General features: G+C 40.6%; 1 protein-coding gene across 1 annotated transcript in view; it reads right to left on the bottom strand.

Moving 5' to 3' along the window:
* The window catches only part of ERP44 (endoplasmic reticulum protein 44), a 58,729-nt gene that overhangs the window by 28,708 nt on the left and 8,437 nt on the right, over positions 1 to 21,584 (bottom strand). Inside the window, exons 2-4 of the mRNA XM_066627480.1 lie at positions 13,954 to 14,026; positions 12,436 to 12,475; positions 11,397 to 11,512 (exon numbers count right to left, since the gene is read on the bottom strand). Coding sequence (XP_066483577.1) covers positions 11,397 to 11,512; positions 12,436 to 12,475; positions 13,954 to 14,026 — 229 coding nt within the window. The remainder of the gene's footprint in view (positions 1 to 11,396; positions 11,513 to 12,435; positions 12,476 to 13,953; positions 14,027 to 21,584) is intronic.

The following is a 21,584-nucleotide window of genomic DNA, read 5'->3' as shown; positions in this document are numbered from 1 at the left end:
AGGGGAATACAAGATTGCCAGAACCATCCTGATCCAATATACATGGAACTCAATAAATGGTCTAGAAGGTACCCTCCCACCATTGTAAAAAGGACAAAAACAGAGGCTTTAGCAGCTGGTAAAATGAAACTTTGTCTTGCAAAGCTAGGTGGGTCTGACAGAGTGTCATTTTAAAAAGTGGGTCCTGGTGCTAAAAAGTTTGGGTACCCCAACTTAGACAATTTAATGAGGCAGGATGAAAGAAAAGTGACTGGGGCAGAGTCCCTTAAACACCCCTCCCCTCAAGTAATGGCATGGAGGAATAAGTTTGGTTTCCCTCATTTTAGCAAAACAGCAGTGCTTCTATGACATCAGCAGTCTTTACACCAAGCCCCACCCTCACCTCAGAACTCTTTGCATATTCAGCAACCAATGCATTTAAGGAAAGGTCTGAATTAACTGCAGGAGTTGCCAGAGTGTGACTGTATACAGCTGTGAACTGCCTCAGGGACTCCGGCTCCAGATTTTGCCTCGAGGTTGACTCCTGAAACCTTTTCCATAACTGGATATAGCCACAAGGCAGTGGAGGTTTGAGGTCAGAGTTTCCTTCTCTTAGATGAGCTACCCAGGTTAACGAGTCCCATCTACCCAATGGCTGTTTAGTCACCTCTTACAACAAGTACAGCCAAACTGAGGAACTATTCTTATCCCCAAACCCCAGGGGATGATGTCATAGTATACAATATGAAAGATTAAGTTCCTTTTTTCAAGTTTCCATCCTCTTCATGTGTAAGACTTGCTTCAAACAGCTACTAGATCCCATTAATTCTGTAGGAGGAAGCACACAATCCCATGTCTTTCTCTCTTGATTGCTTAATCACTGTTATGAGAGTTCCTTTTTTACAACTACACCCCCCTTGTCAAAAAAAGACCATCTTTTATATTTTCTCTCTCATTCCATATTCCAGCAATACTCAAGAATCCTCAATACTCAAGAATTTCCAAAAAGCAGCATATACTTATTTCTGAGCCAGCTTCACTAATTATAACTGGACCCCAAATCAATCAAAGTTTTACAGCCAACATTCTTACACAACTTTGCATTCTCTTTAGAAGCCAAAATAAAAAGGCATTAAGAACTTTACAAAAATTATAATCAATCTGGGCTCTACACTTTCCAACAAAACATCCTTATATTGGTTGTGAAGGCAAGTGAAGAGACATTTTGTCATTAAGCAAACAATTGTGCAGAACATCAATAATTCTCTTTAATTTGGTAGACTAGTAAGAGCTGCTGGGACCCAGAGTGATGGCTAAGCACCAGTGCATAAAACAGAAGGCAGCTATGCGAGGAGACCACTCAATGCAGCTAGGAGTGTGAAAGCAGAAACTTCTGCTCCCTACAGAGACAACAGTTCTAAAAGGAAGGATATAATTTGCATTGTAAACAATTCCTCTCCCCAAATTAACAGTGCTAAAGCCTAATAATAAACACAGAAACCAAAACACAGAGTAAAGTGGCCTAACGTTGAAAGCACAACCCACTATTATGGTATGGTATATATACTATGTCAGTGGTTCTCAAGTACTCAGCGTCAGGACCCACTTTTTAGAATGAGAATCTGTCAGGACCCGCCAGAAGTGACGTCATGACCAGTAGTGACGTCATCAAGCAGGATAATTTTTAGCAATCCTAGACTGGGATCCTGCCCACGCTTACCACACTTAAAAGCGCACGCATATATATATATATATATATATATTCAGAACAAAAAAATACTTATTCCTCTCATGTTTTCCTTAAGGGTAATCTTTAGTTCAGAATCTTTAGAGTATATACCATAGAGTATATACAAAAGACTATATGAGCTGATTATTCTATCAATTCATTCAATAACTCATATGACCCTGTGGCATACTCCAGTGATGCTTCTAAATGAAGTGGACACAAAGCCAAGATAGTGAATCATTAAGACATGCAGTGCCCAGTCTCCTCTAGCAAATATTTTGAGCTCTCAGAAGTCTAATTTATTGCTGGTGACAATAGTTTTGGACTTACCCATGTATTTTTGGCTAGAGATGTAAGATTTCTGGAAATTTGGAAGCTTGGAAAAAAAACCCAGTTTTTTTCTGTTTTTTTGGGTTGTTTTTTTTGAAAAAACAAATTTTTGAAAAAATTGAAAAACATGCTACATAGCACTTTTTTTTCTTTTCCAGATTGAAAGTCATTCTTTCACTTTAGGAACATAAAATATGACTATGGACAATTTGACTTGGCATAAGATGATCACAACTAGCATATTAAAAATATAGTGTATCCAAACAATTATTACAACAACAATTTACTTTTTTTATAGTATTTATTTGTAATTGTAACAAATGGAGCAACAATCTCCTGAACTGTTTACTAGTTTATGTGGAACAGACAGGAAAACCTCCACAAAACAATTTTTAAAAATCCAGAAGTAACAATTATTCATATTTCCTCTCCACAGTATTAAAAAACCCATTCTCATAAAAAGAATGGAAGAGGTGGGAAGTGTATAGAAGGGAATGGGACTAAGTTTCAATGAATGAGCATGAAATTTAATCAGAAGTTTTCTGAGCTGTAATTAACAGTATCAGTTTCAGTTTCTGCTTCTGAAGCTACTCTGTTGTGTCTGTCATTATCACAGTTATTATGGACTTCTAAAAACGGAAAGTTTGCCCGGATTGAAACAAGCTTCTCTACTCTTTCACAAGTCAGTTTATTTCTTGATTTAGTGTGAGTGTTTGCAAACATAGATCAGATTCTTTCACATGCTGCAGAAGATGGAGAAATCTGAAGAAGACGAGAAGCAAGAGGAGTCAGAGGCTATGTTGTGTGAAGACCATGCCACCATGTTGCACGAGGAATGTTTGGCAGAATCCCAGATTGCATTCCTAGACCAAATCCCTGAAGGCGTTCTGCAATATTTGAAAGTACTTTCCCAACATCAAGTCCTAAATGTGATGCTTGTTTTGTAATCCAGTCAAATGCAGTAATAGTGCTATCATCACTTCTATTTCCACCTTTGAATCTTGGATCCAGCAGATTTGCAACAGCATGAATTGGATGGTAACAAAATTCTTCCCTTTTTTTAAATAATCACTTTACTTTCTTCTATAGTTGTAAGTGAAGATATACTGAGATTTTCAAAAATAGTTGTTTTTATCTTGGTCATTAGATTTGGAATTTCTGACAAAAGTGCACGATCTGATTCAGATGCAGTGATTGCTGCAGCAATTGGCTTTAGAATCTTTAGGGAATTTTGCAGCTGAACCCAGAAGGCATCCTGATCAAGAACAGTGTTTCTCACACTCCTGGGTACTTTAAGATCTTCAACTATTACTGTTTCTTGAAGACCTTCTTTGTTTTTTTAGTGAACTTTCAGAAGAGATCACCACTCCAGCCCACCGAGTTTTACTGCAGAGCTTCAGTGTCACTATTTTATTCTTTGCTTTTTTTTCTACTTGCTTCTTCTTGAAAACTGCAGCTACAATATGAGTACCTTTTACATGTTTTAGAACTTCTTTTGCTCCTCTAAAGATCATTTGAAAGGTGTCCAGTTTCATAATATCATTAAGAAGCAAACTGAGCCCATGAGATGCACATTCTATTGCAGTAATAAGTGGATACTTATCCATTATGATTTCCCATGCTGCTTTCATATTGCTGGCATTGTCAGTCAGCAAAGCAAATACTTTACCACTCCCAATTTTCTGTAGGACTTCACATATTTTACAGCTGATATACTCTGCAGTATGTCTGTTCTCTCCTGTTTCAATGCTTTTGTAAAAAACTGGTTGAGGTGTTATAACAAAATTTATAATTCCTTCTCCTCTCACATTTGTCCATCCATCTGTAAGTAGTGCAAGACACAGTGCTTCATTAATTTTTCCTTGCACAGATTCCATTACAAGTTCATATTCCGACTCCAAAAGAGGCTTGCTCAAAGAACGTCTGCTGGGCAAATGGTATGATGGTCTTAGTAATTTCAAAGCTTCCTACCAGTAGGTATTTTCAGTTATTGAAAATGGTGTTCCAGAAGAATATATTGCTCTTGCAAGAGCTTGATCAATTTTTTCCTGATCTTCAGGTGTCATCTTGTCCACAAATGAAGTTATTGAATAATTTTTGGATCCAGCTGTCTTCAGTATCTGTTTACTTGAAGATGTTGCTGATGGGACAACACTTTGTGTTGCTGCTGATGTTACAGATAGAGTAGAAAGATAACTTTTCTTTCGTTGAGAAAACGTTGAGAAAAACTATGTGCATTTTCATCATTGTGGTCCTCTTCACTTAGTTCCATAAAGGATTTTTTAATATCTACAGGACACTTGTTACATACAAGAATGTGTTGTGTCATCCTGGTAGCATTTGGAAATGCATATTTCATCTGACAATATTTGCAAATCACATTTTTCTTCTCAGAAGAACTTGTAATGTGAAAATGCCTCCATATGCTAGATACTGGTCCCACCATTTTCGTGAGGGGAGTAGGAAAGAAAAATAATTTAATGGCTAGTTTGCAAGAATACACTAATCTATGGTTGTGGGTAGGGGAAGTAAAGAACCAGATTAGTAGTAATTAAATCATTATTTACACAAAAGTTATAAAGCTAGACTAATGCAGCTAAATGATTCAGTTTTCTGGAATCAGATAAATGCAGACTCTTACCTTTTTAAATTAAGTATATACTTGGTTGAGATCAGTAAAATTTTGGCTTGCAATCCTCTTCAGTGCTGCCCCGTATGGGCTAATGTACCAGCTTCTGGCTGATCCAGTACTGCCTGTGGAGGTTGCGGATTTACTCTCCAAGCTTACATCGATAGGACTAGACACAGCGAGCCTGGGTATGATTGGTTTAAGCAAAGCCTACAGGACTATCAAGGAAAGATTGCTCGATATTGAGTGTCAAGAGCTACTCTGTGCAACTAACACCATTTGTTCCCCTCTCCATCTGCACATCTCAGTCAGCTTTGGGAAGCCGGCTTCTTTCCTTTATCATCTGCAGTGCCCACAGGCTCGCAGAGCATTCTCCCTTGCGAGATGCAATGCCTTTCCATCAGCTCTACTAGCGGGCAGGTTTTGTGGCATTCCCTACTCAGAAAGAAGATGTACCTGTGACAGGAATTGTGTGGAGACATTACATCATATATTTTTTTACTGCCCACTCCATGATACCCTTCGTAAGATCTATCTGGCTCCACTGCTGAACAAAATGCAGGGCTGGGAGGATTCATTTAAATTACAAACTCTTCTTTCCATAGAGGAAACTGACTCTCTTGACAAGGTTGCCAACTTTGTTTCTGGGATTCTGGCAGGACAGAATTCTGGGTCTTCCGCTATATTATGGTGAATGGGGGGAGGGGGTATTGGATGATTACGAGTGTTTTATTTTATTGTGTGTGTGTTCTGAATGTTTAATGTTTGGTTGTTGTTTCGTATTTCCATTATCTATGCCAATAAAGGTCTTATGTATGTATGTATATACTTTCAGGTCCTTTTTGTTGCTCTGTATTTTCTTCCAATGATTTGAGGCCTAGTGAAGAGGACAGAACAGAACCAAACATACCCACCCACATGCAAAAACAAAACAGCAACCTTTTTCTTTTCTTGTGACAATAGCAGCACCTCCTGAAGGAAGAAATGCATCTTGTTCTTGCATTGGAGAGTTCAGTTTGTAGCCTAGGACTCGCTTGTCCTCAATGCACAGAAAATAGAATAATCTGATACCATACATATTTTTTAGAAATGATTTGGAAAATATTTGAACAGCTTGTCTTAAAATATTTTATTCATCATGTTAAAATAAAACATTCCATAATCAATTTTTTTCTTTTTTTCATTTTTTCAGAAAAAAACAAAAAAGTCTTAAGGAAAAAAAACAGAAAAAAACCCCATTTTTTTCCTGAATTTTTCCGGTTTTTTTCCAGGCCTTCACATCTCTACTTTTGGCACACATTCATAAGCATAAGCGCTGCAGAGGCAAACATCTCTGTATACCTCCCCCTATCAAATTTCAGATTGGGGAGAAATATACACAGAGATTTGTTCCCCACCACATACCCCTATTCCCGTTATAGACTGGCACTTTTAATAATTTTATAGTTTTCTGTGATTCTGGGGTCTGTTGTTTTAGTGTTTTAATTGTTTATGTTTAAAGTTTTTGGTCAGATCAGAATCCTTTATTGGCATATATAACACATACAAGACAAGAAAAGTAGAAAGCAATAACCTATTCAGAGCCAAACTTCCTTCTAAGCTGCTCCATCACCTGCTGCAAGAAGACAACCACCAGACTGACATTCTCCATTAAGCAATCACTTAATATATAGGAGCTCTTAGCAGAAACGAGCAACCCTCAATCAGTTCTCATTACAGAGTCCAGATGTTTTGAGCGTATCTCAGCATAGAGGGAGCAATATAGAAAGATGTGGATGATGGTCTCAATACTATCCAATCCGCATAGACAGCATCTATCTGCATAGGGATTTGCATTGGAATTTCCCAAACAGGACAACTGATGGCAGAACATTAAAATGTGCTAACAAAAAGGGCTCTGCATTTCTGAGGACAATACAGAAACTGGAGGTATGGGACAACATGGCCATAGGTGACTGAGGTTGTCAAACTTATAGGGGAGCAGACTTTGTTGTGCACAGTATAAAGCAGGAATTTCTTACCTGAGAATTCTAGTCCTGGGAAAGGAAGGATGGCATTCCTACTGCTGGGATGCCCCTCCTCCTGGGAGGCAGGACCGAGACCTTGATTGATGGATACTGCTCCCACGTCGGGGGGGGGGCATCCCTCTGATCCCCAGTCCGGACTTGACAAGCAGGAAAGAGCTGAATGCCCCCTGTACCTCGGCCGTGGCCTGACCTTAACTGTACGGTGTATCCCCTGCGAGGCCTGATTTGGTAGAGAACCTAACCAAACTGTAGATGAAATAACTACAGAGAAAGCCAATAACTACAACTTTGTAATTTAACTGTGAACCACTTCCCGCCCCGAGCGGGGGTGAGGGAGGACGTTGAGGAAGTTTGAAGTAGCAGTGCACCCCCCCCCCGAGCTGGCGAAGTGGCGGAGGGAATGCCATCCTTCCTTTCCCAAAACTGGAATTCTCAGGTAAGAAATTCCTACTTTCTCTGGAAAGGAAGTCTGGCATTCCTACTGCTGGGATATACCAGAGCCAACCAGGAAGGGTGGGCCAGCGAGGGCTAACTCACTGCTTCACCACCTGTTGCAACACCTTACGCCCCATGGCGGCATCCGATGAAGCTGCTGAGGTTATCCGGTAGTGTTTGGCGAAAGTGTGGATTGAGGACCACATAGCTGCCTTGCCGATTTCGAGAAGGGAAGCGTACCTGTTGAAGGCCACTGTAGTGGCAGCGCTCCTGAGGGAGTGGGCCGTGATGCCCTCCGGGGGAACTCCCCCCCTAGCCTGGTATGCCATTTGAATACGTGCTCTCAGACAGCGTGCTAGCGAGTTAGTTGAGGCTTTGTGTCCCAGGTTGGTGCCCTTGTAGGTTACAAACAGGGCACCTGACTTTCTGAATCCCTTGGTGCACTTGGCATGGTAACACAGAGCTCTGCGCACGTCCAGTGTATGCCATGCCTTCTCTCTGGAGTGGACTGGTTTGGGGCAGAAGGATGGGAGAATGAGCTCCTGTGCCCTGTGGAACAAGGGGTTAACCTTCGGAACAAAGGTCGGATCCAGGTGTTGGACAACCTGGTCTTTGTGGAAAATACAGAGCTTGGGGTTGATGGAGAGAGCCCCAAGCTCTGAGACCCTACTAGCTGAGGTAATAGCCACCAGGAAAAGAACCTTGAAGGTGAGTTCCCTGGTGGGGACCGAGTCCAGCGGCTCAAAGGAGGCCTGAGTAAGAGCCTCAAGGACCTTGTTCAGATCCCAAATAGTGAAACTGTGAACCGTCGGAGGATTCAGTAGAGCTACCCCCCTCAGGAACCCTTGGACATGAGGGTGGGATGAAAGGGATTCCCCTGAGTCCGTTCCCAAGATGCTGCTTAGGGCTGCCCCCTGTCTCCATAGAGTGTTGGTGGACAGCCCCTTGTCCAGACCCTCCTGGAGGAAGGCGAAATGTCTTTCACTTTGGCTCTGACCGCTCTAACCCCCCTGGCCTTCACCCAACTGGTAAAGGTGCGCCAGGTGGACTGATACACCTTCTTAGTGGAGCACCTCCTTGAGGCCAACATGGTAGCCGTGACCCTGTCAGAATACCCCAACCTGGCTAACAGGCTCCGCTCAAGCTCCACACTGTCAGATTGAAGAGGTGAGGTTGGGGTGGACAGTCAGGCCCTGGAGCAGAAGGTCCTGCTGCAGCAGCAGTGTCCAATGGCTCCGTGTTGACAGGCAGAGGAGCTCTGGGAACCATATGTCTGGGTCACCTTGGGGCGATCAGGATGATCTCTGCCTGAAGATGCTTGACTTTGTTGAGGAGACGCTGTAGTAGGGGTACCGGTGGAAAGGCATACAGTAGGTCCTGCGGCCAGGGACTGCGCAGAGTGTCTATGGCCTCCGCTCCCTCTTGAAGGCTCCTCAGGAAAAACCTTGGTCGCGCCTGCCTGCGGGTGCACGCTGGGCCGATGGCTCCCTTCCCCGCTGCGCCCACCCACCACTGAGGGAAGGGGTGACAGCGCTTGTCCAGGGGCTTACCTGATCTTACCCGGGGCTAGGCTCTGGCCCCGACGCGTGGTCGTCCCAGTGCGGGTCCGCCTGTCAGCGAGCTGGGGGAGACCCGCATGCGTGGGGGGGGTCTTCTTACAGCGGGGGAGCGAGCCACCCATGCTGAAGCCTGCTGCTGCTGCTCCTTTACCCCACTGTCACAGGCTAGATGGGCTCTGGCTGTCAACCAGAGCCTGAGAGTGGAAGGGGTGGGGGGCGCATTACCCCCCCAGAAGCGATCCAAGGGAAAAAAGGTGAAAGTCGCGCAGGAGCATGACTAAGGTCTGTCCTAGCTCCTGGAAGGCAGGACCAGAACTGGGGATCAGAGGAATGCCCCCGACGTGAGAGGAGTATCCATCAGTCAAGGTCCTGGTTCTGCCTCCCAGGAGGAGGGGCATCCCAGCAGTAGAAATGCCAGACTTCCTTCCCAGAGAAATTCTGCATTTCAATATCAGTAAGTCTACGATTAACACACTGAAATGCCTCACGTTGGGTAAGCATGCCCAAGGAATCTAAGGACAGCCCAGCTGCAATAAGCTTTTTTCCCAGAAGGACCACTCCGGATGGTTGAATCAGATCCAGGAGCAGCAAATAAAGGAGGCTACCAGTGTCAAATCTGAAGTGAACACGCAGCCAAAATTTAGTAACCATCAGCCAGGCCCTAGTTTCAATTAAAGATTGCTCTGTCTCCAGGCATGTTGCTGCACAGGGTACACATCCTAGTAATCCCAAGATTTTCCACAAGAATTTGCCCTGAGGATGTTCCAATACACTGTTTTAAATCCCCAATCTACAGGGGAAATCCCTTTAGATCCTGTTTTAAATCCCCAACCCAACCGTAGTTGTGGGACAATGTTTTTAGTATTGTTTTAAGTTTAATTTGTATCAGTTTTTATTCTGTAAGCCTCCTTGAGTGTGGGAGAATAGTGGGGAATAAATTTTTAAAATAAATAAATAACAGAGAAATGCTATTCCAAGTTTAGGCTCGCACCAGACATGAAGTTGTTCTGTGGCAGAATTCATCCATAACCGACATCCAAAAGAGTCACTCTATGAGGGGTCTGCAACCATACATTGACACTGTAATTCAGGAATTTCATCATAGCAGAAGCCATGTGAGCCCCTCCTCAAGAGCTGCCAATCATGCTTTAACAGGGTTTCTGTGTCTACATGTAGCCCACCAGCACTTGCCCACCAAAAGAGGCAGACATTTTCCTCAGAGATTGACATTCCAAAGGCAGAAAGTTTCCTAAATCAGATGAATCTTGTGATTCACTGGTCCAGTTTTCACATGGAAGTTTTCACCTTTGTGCATTTTGCTCTTTAACCAAGAAAGCAGGGTCCCCCTGAGCTGTTAAGCCATTTCTGCATATATGCCACAGGGACCAAAAGGGTACACCTGTGGGCTGGGCAAAAATGAGTTAACCTGTGTACAAAAATGGTTCCCCTCCTCACTAGTGAATGGGGGGGAGTGTCATCCATGAATAGACAGCAGTCACCGAGGGCGACCAACCCCAGATGGACGCAGGATAGGTAGACATCTGCTTTACTGCAATGCAATCAATTGGTAGAATTAATTGGCTCCAAATGGCAGGTTGACAAGTGCACCCCTATATTTATCACACAACTTGACTACCACCAAACCAAGGCCATTTTTCAAAGGGAAATGAGGGGGACATCAGCAAAGGGAGGAAGGGGGGGAGAAAAACACCACACATTCCACTTTTTGGGAGTTTTAGAAGCAAAAATTTCCAAAGATAAGCCCTCCCTTCTTATCTTAAGGCACGATAAGGACTTGAAGGACTTGAAACTCTTTGAATCCATGAGAGTTTTGCAACATCATGTCCAAAAACTCACATGTTAGATTGAGAACTCATGGAATAAGTGAAAATAGGTATTCCATGGCAAAAAAAACACAGTAAGGAAACCTCTATGGGTTTTGCATCCAAATGTGGACTTATTTCATGGCAAATGCTCATTTCCATGTGGGTTGTGGCACATTTGGTCTAGGCCTTACAGAAGATCAAAATGAGCAATTCCTTGCCCCCCTTTAAAGAACAGTTATCCACAGGGAGATTTGTAAGACTGAAGATCGTCCTCCCTTTAGAACAAATTTATAATTGTAATAATTTCAGTTTAAATAATTTCCCTGTAATTGTCAAGGTAACACATACTACAAAAGTTTATGATTACTCTACAGCAGGGGTGCCCAAACCCCAGCTCTGGGGCCACATGCGGCCCTCGAGGCCCTCAGGGAGCCCCTAGTCTCCAAAGAGCCTCTGGCCCTCCAGAGATTTGTTGGAGCCCACACTGGCCCAATGCAACTGTTCTCAGCATGAGGGCGACTGTTTGACCTTTCGCATAAGCTGTGGGGCAAGGGCTCCCTCCACTGCTTGCTGTTTCACTTCTGTGATGCAGTAGTGGCAGCAAAGGAAAGGCCAGCTTTGCTTTGCGCAAGGCCTTCAGCTATTGCAAGACCTTCATTCATTCATCTTTAATATATTCACTTATGTATACTTATGTAAATGTATTCAAATTTTAAATGTAAATTAATTCTTTTTTTCCCTGGCCCCCAACACAGTGCCAGAGAGATGATGTGGCCCCCCTGCCAAAGACTTTGGACACCCCTGCTCTACAGACACACACTTCTATTTGACCAACTAGATATTTAAACTTAACAGCATGGAAAAGAAGAAAGGATTACTTACAGTGCTGATCACAATCTACTCTGGCAAACACAACCTGATCTTTATCTGGAAAGTCTTCCTTAATGATATTGGAAGCTTCCTCAAAGATTGGGTGCAGCATTTGACTAAAGCGACACCTGGAAAACACAACACCACACAAGGATCCATTACAAAAAACAAGACATCTGAAGATTGCAAGTCATTAGAATGTATCCAGATTCAAAACCATTAAGAGCAGCAATAAACTGCAAGTCAATATTCTCTTACACCTGTGGGACCTGCAACAAAATGTTGCAGTGTATCTCCATTCCCCAACAGGCACGCTCCTGTTCAGAGCTTCAGGCAGCCCAGAACAGGACTATTGGAAAGTTCAGACCTGACTCGTGTGTGTGCATGTACAAACATGCATCTGCTTATGTAAGCAATGGGAACAAAAAGGATTCTCTTTCTCATTTTCTTACGGTCTATCCCTGTAGTGCTATATAGTATATAAAGAGTCAAACTTGGGGGCGAGAGCTGGCCTGAGCATTTTATTGCTCTGAAGCAAAGGGAGATGGCAATTCTGAACAGTGGGAAAGGCAAAAGGGTATTCTTTTCTTTCTCTCCTCTGTCCCAAAACCTCCCTGTAAACTGCTTGCCCTAACTATAGTCAGTCAGAAAACCAAAGTTCCTGCATGTGGAAATGCAGTTGATACAAAGTGAAAACAAACTTTCATGCTTCTCTCTTGCATGCAAGGAGGAGGGGGAAGAAAAATGCATGAGCCCATAGGTCTCAGAGCACCGAATAAACAAATCCAAAACATTATTTACTGTTATATTCAAATTGGATCTCCTTGACCCAAGCACTATACATTTCTCTCCACAGTTGGGGGGGGGGGGGAGCTAGAGGCTTCTCTGAACACCAGTAAAGTATATACAAGTGATTGTTGCTTAGTAAGAGAAAATTAGAAATTGGTTTTTTAATACATCTGAAAAACGCTCTTTTTTTTGTCTCATATAATTTTATACAAATCTAAGTTTAAAAAACAAGTGATCTTTGTTCCAGTGTAGAAATACTTACCAGTCAGCATAAAAATTCACTAAAGCAACGTCTGCATGGTCTGGGGGGAAAAAACCGAGCATTTTGGTTACTCAGTGTTTGACATGACAAAACCAAGGACTAGGTAGGCAACAAAACCAGTGCAGGAAAGAGCAAGTCCCTTGACATCACAGGTAGCAGTAGCGTAAGAAGAAACTGCAAGAGACTGTATTTGGGAATATCTGAACTGATATGACATTTGACCTAGTTTTAGTTACAGAATCTGAATTACTAGATTAACTTTCCTACCTCATCCATCTTTAGACAATAAAAATTATTTCCCAGTTGGTTCAATAAAGTTGATACTGGGGTTGCTTTTCGAGTGTGCTGAAATATGTTGATAATGCACTCAGCACAGCCTTTTTCATTAGCCAACTTAAGGCTTTTTCCACAGAAGAATGAATGCTGTTGAAGTAATACATAAGTCTGGCGTGTTATCAGTTCTCTTGTAAACTGATGATTGTTTTATTGGAATATCTAAACACAACAGTGCTTCTAAAGAAGCTAATCTACATGCCCCAAACTTCCTCCTGTCCTTACTGAGTTAGTTTGTCTAGTCTTCGAATACTGCATTACTCTCCCTGTATTCTTTTGCTATTCAGCAACTTTCACTGGGATTCCTACAGATAGCATAGGGGTTGAGCTGTGGACCACAACTTCTTATTTCAACTTTCTCCTCCGCCATGATCTCATTAAGTGGTTGCTGAAACCTTTCATCTCGCAGAATCCATTCCTATCCCCTTCCTATCCATGATATGCATTCAATACCCACCTACCTTTCAGGTTTGTTGTACATATTATTGAGATTGTACATGTAGCTTGTTCACAGTATTTTATGTGCACAATTGTTTCTGATATCTTTAATAACTGACACTTTCTTCCTATTTTGTGAATCTTTTAGTTACGTAGCAAATCAGTGTATATTTGCACCTTTAATCCAAGCAGTAAGCAAACCCAAGCAGCAAGCAAAAGCAGTAATATTTATCATTCATTCATTCATGATAAACAGAATCAACATGCAATTATAAAAAGTCTGAGCAAAGTCACAAGAGACAGGAAGTTCACACAATTTGAGATTTCATTTAAATATATGTTTGATAAACTGGACTGGTGTTGAAGACGTACACATTTTATATCATTACTGACAGTAATTCATTGCATTAAATAATTTATCACAAATAAATGGAGACTTAACCCTCTTGCTTTTGGATACGTGTTATGGATTTTTATCTTCTCTACTGGCATGTTCTTTCTGGCATGTCTTACTAAAAACGTAAGACTGGCTAAGTCTTAAATTGTGACATTATCTTCCTTGAGGTGTCAATTCTAAACTGTTTAAACTCTACTCAGTCCATGAATAAGTATGGTCCAGACTATAGCTATAGCTGTCAAAAAACAGAGCACTAAGATATTCTTAAAGCAATTTAAATTCCCCTCCTCTAGGTCAGACTACTTTCAGAAACCAAGCTTACACACAACACATTAAGTATGAGTACTTACTTAAAATATCATCTATATTACCACTGTCAAGACTTGTTATTTCACTCCTTGTTGGATTAAAAAGCCAGGACACCTGCAAGAGTACAAATGTTTTAGAGCAATAAGTTAAATTCATAGAATGAGTGCATGTCACAATTTGGCATAACCAAGAAAGATATGGAACCCCAATCAGACACCTCCATTAAGTTCCATGGCACAACCCGCAAGACTCTCGGGGCAAGAGCAAAACCTGCCATCACTGTCTGTTATTCTGAAGTCAACTTGTACATTTCAGGGTTTTATTTTTTCAGATACTTTTCTGATGGCAACAAAAATTTTGGTAGTATTTTTCCTATACTGCTCCAAATGTAATGGATGAACTAGCGAGCAAGAAACAAGGATATGATAATACATATTAAGCTCATTCACAAAAATGAAAATTTTGCCCGAGTAGAGATTCCCTTCATTTAAATATTTTTCAGAGCTCAATCTGACTAAATAAATACAGGCAGGAGGAATAGAATGGCACAAGAAGGAAAAGGAAAATGACCACCACACACTATCAACCTATTAAAGAACCACTTTTGTTCTTTCTGAAAATCTGGTGGTTATCAAAACAGTATACAGATTTATAACTCCCTTTCCTGACACATATCATCCCAAGTGGCTTTTTCCCCTCCATGGAGCAAATGTAAAAATAATGTTCTTGGTAATACTTAACAAAAAATACTGAGGATCAGATAGTGTTTTCCCAAAAGATACAGGATACAAAGCTAAAAAGGGGATTTAAAAGTATTACAGAAAAACAGATGATGATACAACACCACTGATGATACCATCTAATAGCAATTATTTCATTAAGTTAAAAAAGAAAATAATCTCAAGTTGAAAATCTCTTAGTCAACTAAACCATTGAGCTATACAACAAAAAATATGCCTTGTATTTTTTTTCTATTTGTAAGAATTCATGGAGCAAAGCAAGTATTTGTAATGTAAAAAGCACTGCAAACAAATTTAAAAAACAATTTTAAATTGTATGCTTTATAACATTTTGGACTGCAACTTTTTTAGTTAAGTTGAACTAGATGTAACAATGTAACTAGAAAACTACATGAAAGAAAAAATGAAGGAAACACATGTATGAGTAAAGTGAGATTTACTAAAGTGAGTAAAGTTAGATGAGCTATTGCAGTTATTCCAGATGAGCTATTGCAGTTATCCTCCTGAGGTTTCAGCTTTGGCTTATTTTTATTGTTGATCTCCTCTTACTGCTGTTTTAATTGCTGAATTTTAGTTATTGCTGCTAGTTACCTTAGAAGCTAGTTTTAGTTTTGCTGCTAGTTACCTTAGAAGCTGGTTTACTGACAGGTAGTTGTTTAGAAATGTTCTGAACAACATAAAGAAAGAATGAGGAGAATGAGGAGAAATCAAGACACAAGATTCAGAGAAGATATAATGCGACTAAAATATTAAAAGATGTAGAAATATTTTTAAAAAGTTTCCAGTTTAAGTTTAAATGACTAAGAATGACTTTTCGTATGGAAAAGAGAAAACTGCTTTCTTGGAAGTGTGATAACCAGTAGCAAATATGCTGCACCAATATTAATACTGGCTGGGAGAAGAATGCCAACGTCCATGAGCAATTATACTATTCAAACCCTACCTTGTGTTTGCTCTCATTACAATGGCACTACACCAACGACACAATCACAAAGTTTTTAAAATAACTATGACCCCAAGATCACTTCTGGTGCCACTACCCAACAGCTCTGCTTGATGTCATGACAGGAAGTGACATCATCAAGCAGGAAAATTTTTAACATACCTAGGCTGGAATCCTACCCACACTTACCCAGGAGTGACTATCATTGTTAAAAGTATATATATAGTAACCTGTTAAAAAAGTATAGACATGTAACATTTCCCCAAATGCAGTCACATACCAGTCTAACATATTAGAATAAAATATTGACATGAACAGGGACCAACCTGAAATTGGCTCATGACCCACCTAGTGGGTCCTGACCCACAGTTTGAGAACCACTGTTGTAGGGCATTGTCAAAGGACTAAAATATCACCTAAGATACTGAAATCACTAGGAGCAAAGATGAAAAAGCTCCACTAAAATACAGACAAGAGACTGAAACACAAATTTTCCCAGTCAGAAGTTCAACAAAACTCGTGGGGGGAGAGGCAGGGAAGCAATCCCCATGGGGGAGCGAAGGGGTGCTTCTGACTTACGTTATGCAGGCAGGGCTGCATCATGCTGCAGGAGGAGCAGGGAGCCCTGAGCAGCACTCCATAGTGCTCCCTGAAGCTCGGAGCATTTGGAAAAAGCAGTTGCAAAGCACTTCCGTTTTGCAGGAGGTGCTTTGCTCCTGCTGTTCCTGAATGTTCCAAGCTTCAGGGAGTGCTGTGGAGGGCTGTGCAGGACTCCCTGCACCTGCTGCAGCCCTGCCTACATAACATGCCAGAACCACCCCCCTCACCCCTCCTTAGAGACATGATCCTGGGGATTGCGTTGCTGCCCTAGCCCCTCGCCCACAAAGACTTACTGAGGGAGTAAAATTCCCTCAGAGTTTAAGAACCACTGTCTTAGATGATATTTTAGTCCTTTGACAATGCCCTACAAAGTTAACCGCAAAATGTTTGGTAGAGTTAGACTTGATGAATGTGATCTTAAAGCCCATTGGAGGAATTTTTCATTCTATGATACTTCCAACCACAAAAGCCTTCCATTCCTAACAATGAAAACTTTCAAGATTTTAATGTTTGAGAAAGAAATGACATTTCTCAGGAGAACTGGTGTTGTAGTTGTGCCAGTATTCAGAGTAAATAAAGACTTCAAAGATTCAGTTCTCAAATCTATAGAATTGTTCAGCTGCTCATTACAAGTGTTGGCCTTCGGCTACCAAATGGATTTTATATCAGACATGTAAACTCTGTTCTAAAGTCCCATCATCATGGATACAAGTAAAACTATCTGTTGCTAGCAGATAACAGAACTGACAAAATCATGCTAACATTGTACTTATGAATCCAGTTCCTGTGGTTTGTCACACCCTTATTGTGAACAGAAAAAGGAATTTGGTATGGGGATAGTTCGGTGGATGGTTTTGACCAACAGAGAGGTGTGAGCAAAATCCAGCAGGGTACTGGAAATTTCTTCCAAGTCAATTGTTTCACCTAGGCTAAAGCCAGACATTGGTGTGGCCAATCACATCTGAGACTGTCTTTTTGGTAGTTTCAGGGTTCCCTTTTACTGCACACAATTATCAGTTCCCTATGGAAAAGATGTAATGCATGAGAATGCACTACCAAAAGCAATTGTATTCCTTCCTGTTAAGCTCAAAAAACCGCAATAAACGAATTTAGGATTGCAACATGCCAACGAAAATTACTGAAGTATACGTAGCAATTTAATAGTTCTGCTTTGTGGTTGTCTTAATGAAAGGGAATCACTGAAAAGTTAACAGCCTTCAGTGAAGTATGCTGGGTTGACAACCTCAAACAGAAACTGTAGCCCTTAACTAAAGCAAAGACCCTTCTCTGTAGTGGTGCCTCACATACCGAACTCCCTTCCTTTAAAGATCAGGTTGGCCATTGCCAACATTCTGCTGGGAGTCGAAAACTTATTTTCTCTAGCATATGGTGTTTAATTTTATTGTGTTTTCATGGTGTTCCTCAGTTTTTGAGGTGGTTTCTTATTTTTGCTGCTTCGGTAGTTTGATATGGCTAATTGCTGTAAGTCCTCTTGGGTGCTCCCCTCTGGGTGAAGAAAGGTGAGGTCAAAATATTTAACGTATTTTACGATTTATAGTAAACTGCTGGAGAAAGTAAACCCTCTACAATAGGGAACACAGTTTAAGAGAAGCACAATCCACATCAAATATTGACTAAAAATCTATAATGCTTTCTGAGACTACAGACTCTTTGCTGTGCCTGGAGAACTCAAGATTGAGAATTTGAGGCATCCCGCAACACCCCTGTGCACTGCAAACTCAACACCCGGCTCCCAGAAATTATCACCATTTACTTCTGGTTTTGGAGAGTGCACAGGATACAACAAACAGAGGTAAGAGATTCAGGGTGGCAGGCAGGCCTATCACAGCGTGCGGGGCTGAGCCTCCTTCCACCCTTTTAGCATCCTGCGTAGTCTTGCTGGTAGCCCCCAACACACCAGGGAGTGCCCTGGAGTGTTGCAATGCAGTTTGGAAACCCCTGAATTAGAGTGATACATCTCCACAAGACAACAAAGGAAACATGATTCATGCCACACACAAAGCACTTTATTCTAATACATCAAGTCAGTTGATGTGACTTTATAACCGTTAAGTATTAGCTTTCACCTACATCTCCACTCCAAGTGTTGAGCAACAATTCTTATTTGCATCACTGTCATGAAGAAAAAGCAGTCAAGCATTGAATACCCACACACACAAAGAGAGAGAGAACAAATATCTTGCTATTCCATCTCTTATCTACTTATGAAGAGCAAACCCTTCACTATTACAACCTAAAATGTAGATAGTCATATTCTATTACAAAAACATAATTCTTCAGAATTTGTCTTACATGTCAAAAACACAGTTTGAGTTTTATTTTATTTTTTGCCTACTATGTACTTTACTGTTTTCAAGCTGGATAGTACTGATGTTTATTTAAAAGATTTCTATACTGCCTTTCCTACTTTCAAGGCATTTCAATTAAAAAATAAAAATGCAATCATAAAAACATATACATAACCATTAAAAGCAATTTAAAATTAAAGTTAAACAATATGGTAAGAATATAAAAACAGCATGTGACAAAAAAGGGAACACTTTGAAAGTTTACTTTTGTTACTACATTAACAGCAAAATTTGATGAGATATGGAGATCACTTAACAGCAGGAACTTCTCTGCTATTTAGGTATTGCTAAAGCAGTTGCCAGAGATTTCTTGAGCTTTTAAGCTCTTCTAGAATACTTAAGTAGTAATACAAATGCACAAGGGGAGGTTGCCCAAATGCAAAAAAGGGCATTAGGTACAGGACAGCAACATCTCCATTCAAGATTAAAGTTCAGACAACTCAAGAAAGAAACTTCATCAATAATCATATCTGCCATACATATGGTGCAGAAAAAATTAGAAAATCAAATATGTCTTAAAATTGATTTACCAATAGTACATTAGATGAATTTATTTTTTGCTCTCTCATAAATCAATTTCTAACTTGGAGTCTTGAATACGAGACATCAATAATTACAAATGTAACTATGGGAATAATTTTGAATAAGATATTACCTATAGTTATAAGCTTGAATCTTTACTGTCAGGAAGAATTTCATCAGACAGTAATTATACAGTTTTAAAACTAAATCAGCTTTAAAACGTCAATCAGAGGTAATCCCCGAGGCGCCCACATACTTGCTGAGCTGCCTTCACTAATTAATGGATCATTAGTAAGAAAGAGCCCCTTACTGCTTGCCCTGTGCACCACATACTGTCATAATTACCTTTGTAAAACAAACCATTTTTCTTTCACTCATTAGTAAGAAAAAAGTAGGAAGTCCCACATGAATTAACTAAAAACCCTCTTGCAGGAAAACATACTCAGATGCAAGTTAGCAAGATGTCACTTTAACACATGAGGTTCAGAATAGTTTTATGGTTATTCTACAACAAGACAGACCATAGTCAAGAACAAATGGGCTGTTAGGTTTAAGTAAACACTGGAATACCTAACTCTCTACATTGAAAAGTTATTTTAACCCATTTCTCGTCCAATGTTGCACATCCGCAGCAGGGACGAAATAGGTTAAAATAGCCACAGAAGAAGAGGTTACAGTGCGACAAATAGAGCATGTTTCCCATTAACCCGTATTCTACCTGTATTCTTCTGTTAAGGTACATTTTTGGTAATTCTCACAGAACAGTATAATTATTACTACATTAAAAAAGGTATTTGAAGATAGTAGACTGCATCCAAAGAAAATGAATCCTGATTAATCACCATTAAAATCAATGGTTCCTAAGTCAAAATTAACTTACTGATTTCAAATGTAGGTATTTATTCATTTTTTATTTTTCACATTTTTATACCATCCTTCCTCCAAGGAGTTCAGGGTGGTGAACATGGTTCCTTCCCTCCTTTTGTCTCACAACAATCCTGTGAGATAGGTTAGGCTGAGAGATAGTGATTAACCCAAAGTTACCCAGAAAGCTTTTTGGCTAAGCAGGGATTTGAACCTAGAGCTTCCAAGTCCAAGTACAACACCAGAAACACTACACCTTTCTGGCTCTCCTTGTATCCAAGGATTTACTGCCTTTGGATTCAAGCTAGTGCACCAGTGGAAGCTGACCAAGAATACTCGTAGCCACAGGTGCCACCTTTCTGTCCACACACAACTATGTACATGCTCCTTTTTTAGAAGAACTGTAACCCTATCCAAATCTGGCTACACACAGGTTCCCTAGACAGCAATTTCCTATATCAACAAAGCGTTCATCTTTTCTAGATCAGTGTTTCCTAAACTCTTACAAGGGAGTTGGGAGCACTTTAAGTTGTTGCAGGGGAAGGGGAAAGGCAGCAAAGTGATTCCCAGGATCATGTTGCTGCCAGGGGTGGGAGGAGAATTTTCTGTTTACTTGCAGACAGTGCTGCAGTCCTGGGGGTGCAAGAAGCCCTGCAAAAGTACGCAAAAGAAGAAAAAAGGCACTTGCAGTTTTTGCAATGAAACAGGAAGTGCTTTTTTTTTTTTTACACATTTTTGCATGTACAGGGAGCCCTGCGGAGGGCTCCATCCACTCCCCAGGACTGTTAGCTTGTATCTAGTCCTTTGCTGATCTTAGAGATGTATTAGTTCATCCACAGCTTTCTTACAACCTTGAGTGGCTTAATTTCCTTTCATTAATTTTCACCTTCAATGAAATTTTGCTGTTTTATACATACATCACATTCACAATCTAAAACTTGGGTCATATTATTCAGGTTTTTAGTTTGTAACTGTTCTAAGAGCTTCCTTCTTTTCCTAGATACTGTTACTAACACCATCCTCCACAATGTATCCAAAGTATAGCCAGATAGGAGTTACTCTCTGCAAATAAGGATATATCCCAGGTAGCAGTTTCCACAAATACAATTCACATTTAAACATGGAGTGAACTCATACCTCAGTCAATGGAAGTATTTATATGTACAACTTATTTCCAGTCCTTTTTGCAGACTAAGGTGACAATGAAAAATATTAACCACATTAAAACACCTAAGTTATTTGTGTATGGTGGCTTTGTTACATTTTTATGGCACTTTCCTTGCAAGCATGACATAAATGATTGTTCCCTGCCCCCTTATTGTCCCAACACCATTTAGTCTGAGAGATGACAATTGATCCAGCTCACCCAGTGAACTGTATGGCTGAGCAGGAATTAGAACCCAGATCTTCCCTGGTACAAGACTCATCTGTTAATCTCATACCAGGCCTTCCAACTGCTGCTTATTTTCAATGCTTTTTGAAAGAGAAGTTACTGAGTTAGTCGTCTTTACTGAATCTTAAATACACTCAATAACTTCATAATAGCTGAATTGTTACAATTTCTAAACTATCTTCAAGTTCAGTGGTTCTCAGACGTTTACCACCGGGACCCACTTTTTAGAATGAGAATCTGT

The sequence above is a fragment of the Tiliqua scincoides genome, chromosome 5 (assembly GCF_035046505.1).
Source record: "Tiliqua scincoides isolate rTilSci1 chromosome 5, rTilSci1.hap2, whole genome shotgun sequence".
NCBI lineage: Eukaryota > Metazoa > Chordata > Lepidosauria > Squamata > Scincidae > Tiliqua > Tiliqua scincoides.
The sequence above is the reverse complement of the archived record's forward strand: the minus strand, read 5'-3'. Positions and strand labels throughout refer to the sequence as shown.